We start from the raw sequence: 5212 nt of genomic DNA, 5'->3' as shown, positions 1-5212 counted from the left end.
ATACCGAGCAGAAATGAGAGGAAGAAGAGAAGAAATAAACGGAGAAAAGCACACAAATAAGAATAAAGGAAGAATATGTAAACTCGTAGCTAAACACACAGAGCAAGAGTCATATATCACAGCAGCCACTATAAATAAAATCCACCTGCTCCACTAACGGACTGGGGTCGTACGAGTGGCCTCTCAAGACAGCGCTATAAAAACACCGACACCAACACATACACACACACACACAATCCGCTCCTCCCCATACACACAAAACCCACCCAACCCAATCCCTAAACGAACAGCTCTCCAAACCGTTCCAGACCCACCCATGATCCACCTTGTCCACTTATATCCCTTACCTCTTAAGTGAGACGAGCCTCTGGACAGGGCCGCGACCACCACAACGACGCGCGGAGGCTGCTTTATGGAGCCCTGAATTGCGTGTGCCGGCGGGCGATGGACGGCCGACGGAGAGCTCCTAGATCCCCGAAATGTTGCACTTTATTTTCATCCCCAGCTCGATGCCGGTCCGTGTCTGGGAAAGTGAAAAATATATACGTCATGGAGAGTTCATTATTAAGGAAAGTTCATTACTGTACTTTTTATTTGTATGGTGTTAATTCCAGTCTAGCGTACAGTGCCTATAGCCACTAGCGAATATTTTCCCTGCCATTTTTATCCATTTTCGATGAGGGTTTGAGAGGGGGAAAATATCTAAAGCAAAATTCATTCTTCTACATCATAATCAGAATATGATGCATGCTTTCCTTCCTTCCTTGTAGATGCTCAACATAGCTCTCTCTCTCTCTCTCTCTCTCTCTCTCTCTCTCTCTCTCTCTCTCTCTCTCTCTCTCTCTTCCTCTCTTGTTTTCTCGTTATACACTAACAAGACGTTGGGCTTTATTAAACACAACTTAATTTCAGGAGCAGACCCTCAAATACCATTATGCAAAAAAGGCTGGTCGTCCAAGGGATTCGTAATAGAGTTATGTGCAAGCAGCGGCGTCTTGCTGAAATAATATCAAGGCTGCAGTAAAATGCGTATATACAGAGGAAAACTGACGAAACATCTACAGAAATACTTCAGGCAAGGCTCTAGGGGAGTTATAGCTAAAATATGTGTGGGCTTGGTGCAGAAAATTGTATACAGAGCAAGGGAAACGCCTCGAGCAATACACGCTGCGGGGCAAAATCAAGGTCGCAGGGCGATAAAACTCTACGGTAACTTCCATTCGATTTTTATTTACTACTACTCCCATGACTACTACTACTACTACTACCCCACCACTACTACTATTACTACTACTACCCCACCACTACTACTATTACTACTACTACTACTACTAACTACTACTACTAATTGCTTTACCAACAGAGTGGTGAATGAGTAGAATAGGCTTGGCAGTCACGAGGTGAGTGCCAACACAATGGACAGACTCAACAAGAACACAGGCAAGAATTACTTTACCAACAGAGTGGTGAATGAGTATAATAGACTTGGCAGTCGCGATGTGAGTGCCAACACAATGGACAAACTAACAATATATTCGATGAGTTCATGGACAGTGATGACTGTGTGTGTTTAGGTTCACAGGAGCTGCCTTGCATAGGCCTACCGGTCTCTTGCAGACTCCTTATGTTCTAATGTTCTTGTGTTCATCTCCGGCGCCTTGGCCCTGGAGCCTGTGGTGGGCAAGGACTCGTCACCCCGGGACACTGGGCCAGCGTGACACCCGGGGTGCCACAGCCTACCTTCCCCAGGTGTCCCCAGGCAGTGCCCATTTATCAGCTAGCCCGAGAGGGAGGACGAACGGCTGGGTGGCTGCGCGCCGCCTCACCTCGCCTCAGACACAACACTCGCCGCCCCGACCACGGAAGAACACATCACGAGGGAACACAAGGAACGATGCATAGACACGAGGAGAAGAAAAGACGGAGAGAAAAGACGGAGAGAAAAGGCGTTCTCAGTGAAGGGCCATGTTCCGGAGTGCTGCGGTGGCCGTGAACGTAACGGAACTGTATGAAACGGAAGTGAACGATATGAAACGAAAAGAACGGGCACGGATTTGCAACTCCAGGCTGCGGCGGACAACCCAGGGCCCGGCGGCGGCGGCGACGCCCTGCTGGGGACGCCCGCTCCAGGGGGGGCCAGGGATCACGCCCTAGAGGGGGGCCAAAGGGGGGCCACGCCCTAAAGGGGGGCCACAGGGGGGCCACGCCCTAAAGGGGGGCCCCAGGGGGCCACGCCCTAAAGGGGGGCCACAGGGGGGCTACGCCCTAAAGGGGGGCCACAGGGGGGCCACGCCCTAAAGGGGGCCACAGGGGGCCACGCTCTAACGGGGGGCCACAGGGGGGCTATGCCCTAAAGGGGGGCCCTAGGAGGGCCACGCCCTAAAGGGGGGCCACAGGGGGGCCACGCCCTCGACGGGGCTCCCCCAGCCAGGGGCCGCCACCGCCGCCGTGCTCTAGCGTTGCCGCCTGGTGCCTGGATGTCCTAATCCTCGTCCTCCAGGATGAGGTCCTGGAGGGAGGCCTCAATAGCGGCCACAACTTTATCAGCCTCCTGCCGGAGGGTTTCCTCCAGGATGAGGTCCTGGAGGGAGGCCTCAATAGCGGCCACAATTTACGCCTCCTGCCGGAGGGTTTCCTCCAGGATGAGGTCCTGGAGGGAGGCCTCGATAGCGGCCACGACTTTGTTAGCCTCCTGCCGGAGGGTTTCTTCCAGGATGAGGTCCTGGAGGGAGGCCTCAATAGCGGCCACAACTTTACCGGCCTCCTGCCGGAGGGTTTCCTCCAGGATGAGGTCCTGGAGGGAGGCCTCAATAGCGGCCACAACTTTATCAGCCTCCTGCCGGAGGGTTTCCTCCAGGATGAGGTCCTGGAGGGAGGCCTCAATAGCGGCCACAACTTTATCAGCCTCCTGCCGGAGGGTTTCCTCCAGGATGAGGTCCTGGAGGGAGGCCTCAATAGCGGCCACAACTTTACCGGCCTCCTGCCGGAGGGTTTCCTCCAGGATGAGGTCCTGGAGGGAGGCCTCGATAGCGGCCACGACTTTGTCAGCCTCCTGGCGGAGGGTGACAAAGTCCATCTCGAGAGGGCCGGCAATGGGCTCCTCCCGTCGGTGTCCAGAAGACACCTTAGCCGCGACGTAAGATCGAGCCCCGTCGCGGCGGGCTGCGGCGGCTCGGGCCTCAGCCACGCTCAATGCCTGGTGATCGGGCTGCACCTTATGGAAGGAAACAGTGTGCATCGTCAATTTATACTTCTTTGAGTATATAAAAAAAGATTCATTTCGCGAGGCTGAAGGCGTCTTGTTCATTACTGGGATGGTGTCCAGCCTCCCCTCCCTCTCCAACACACACACACACACACACACACACACACACACACACACACACACACACACACACACACACACACACACACACACACACACACACACACATACACACACACGCAGGTGAGGTGAACAAAAAACACATGTTACCTTCAGCCTTCAGGCAGTGGTGAACAAAACAAACAAGACAAACTCTCTTCACTCCCCTCTCTCCTCCCCTCACCCCCCTCGCTCCTCCCCTCACCATCCTCTTCCCTCACATCTCCTCCTCTCTCTTCACACCCCCCTCTCTCCTCCTTTCACTCCTTCTTTCACCCCCCTCGTCCCTCCCCTCTCTCCTCCCCTTCCCCCCACACACCTCTCCTCCCCTCACCCCCCTCTTCCATCCCTCACCTCCTTAAAGAGACAAGTGCTAGGATTGATTCACCTTTCTAAATCGGAATATTACAACAGAAGAATAGAGAGTAATAGAGGCAACAGCAAAGCCACGCGAAGCCTTAATATAGAATGGATATCAAAATATTCGAATCGGTGCAGAGGAGGATGACTAAGATGATTTAGGGGTTAATAAATTTGCCATACGAGGAAAGACTCAATCAGTTAAACTTGCATTCTCTAGAAAGGAGAAGGGTGCGTGGAGACATGATCGAGGTTTATAAATGAATGAAGGGCTTTAATAAGGGGGATATTCATAAGGTTTTGTTGGTAAGAGAACCGGGTTGGACACGAAGTAATTGGTTTAAACTGGATAAATTCAGATTCAACAGGGACATAGGCAAAAATTGGTTTAATAACAGAGTGGTGGATGAGTGGAATAGGCTAAGCAGTCATGCGGTGAGTGCCAATACAATTGTCACATTCAAAAATAGATTAGATCTATTCATGGACAGCGATATTAGGTGAAGTTAGATTCACGGGAGCTTAGGTTCAAAGGAGCTGCCTTGTATAGGTCTACCGGCCTTTTGCAGACTCCTACGTTCTTATGTTCTTATGTACCATTACTACTACTATGAGTGACTACTGCAACTACCATTAATACAACTGGAACTGCTGCTATTTCTACTATTTCCACCACTCCCATCACCATAACAATTACTCATTCCATTAGCATTATTATCATCTTCACTATCTCCAATGTTATCGGCACCACAGCTACGTGCAGCATCCCAGAAAAGAGTTAACCGTCAGCAGAATAAAACACGACATTCTTATCACTCGCATCACCACCTGGATACGTGAACAAAAATAGAGACACGAGATAAAGAGAACAGCGAGAACAGGTGCGTCAGTTCACTTCGGGAACCAACCAAATTCAGTGCGTAGAAGAAGGTCACGGCGGAGGCTCAGTGTGACGTGAAAAAATAATCATTGCGCCTGCAGACTAATTATATTTTAGCTTATATTTCTGACAGGTAAGCCGGTAAAAATTAGCTAGTCCAATCCCCCTACCCTACCTGGCGATAGCGGGTAATTATGCACATAGGGTTATTATTGTGTGGGGGGAGAGGGAGAGGGCGAGAGCGAGAGAGAGAGAGAGAGAGAGAGAGAGAGAGAGAGAGAGAGAGAGAGAGAGAGAGAGAGAGAGAGAGAGACCCTTGTTCTCATACTAGTTTAGAGGAAAGTTGTAGGCGGTAATCACATCGGTTTATATATAGCCCGGGGGTGTTTGGATAAGCCCCTCCCTCGTGTGTGTGTGTGTGTGTGTGTGTGTGTGTGTGTGTGTGTGTGTGTGTGTGTGTGTGTGTGTGTGTGTGTGTGTGTGTATTTTTATATATCTCAGGTTGCTTGCTTCTCTTTTTTATCTTTGTCTGTCTGTCTACCTGTTTGTCTGTCTACCTGTCTGTACACAATTCAGGTAAGAGGGAATTCAATAACAACGACTAGACG

The 5212-nt window shown here is 50.8% G+C and overlaps 1 protein-coding gene across 1 annotated transcript; it reads left to right on the top strand.

Moving 5' to 3' along the window:
* The first annotated feature begins 1965 nt into the window (after nt 1–1965).
* LOC127004709 (uncharacterized) lies at nt 1966–3259 on the top strand. Its single transcript, XM_050872801.1, has 4 exons — nt 1966–2006; nt 2428–2578; nt 2648–2935; nt 3008–3259. The coding sequence occupies exons 1-4, from the start codon at nt 1966–1968 to the stop codon at nt 3257–3259; spliced, it is 732 nt and encodes a 243-aa protein (XP_050728758.1).
* Nucleotides 3260–5212: the final 1953 nt, after the last annotated feature.

Source organism: Eriocheir sinensis, chromosome 28, assembly GCF_024679095.1.
Source record: "Eriocheir sinensis breed Jianghai 21 chromosome 28, ASM2467909v1, whole genome shotgun sequence".
NCBI classification, from domain to species: domain Eukaryota; kingdom Metazoa; phylum Arthropoda; class Malacostraca; order Decapoda; family Varunidae; genus Eriocheir; species Eriocheir sinensis.
Note: the sequence above shows the minus strand (reverse complement) of the source record. Positions and strands in the feature narration are given on the sequence as shown.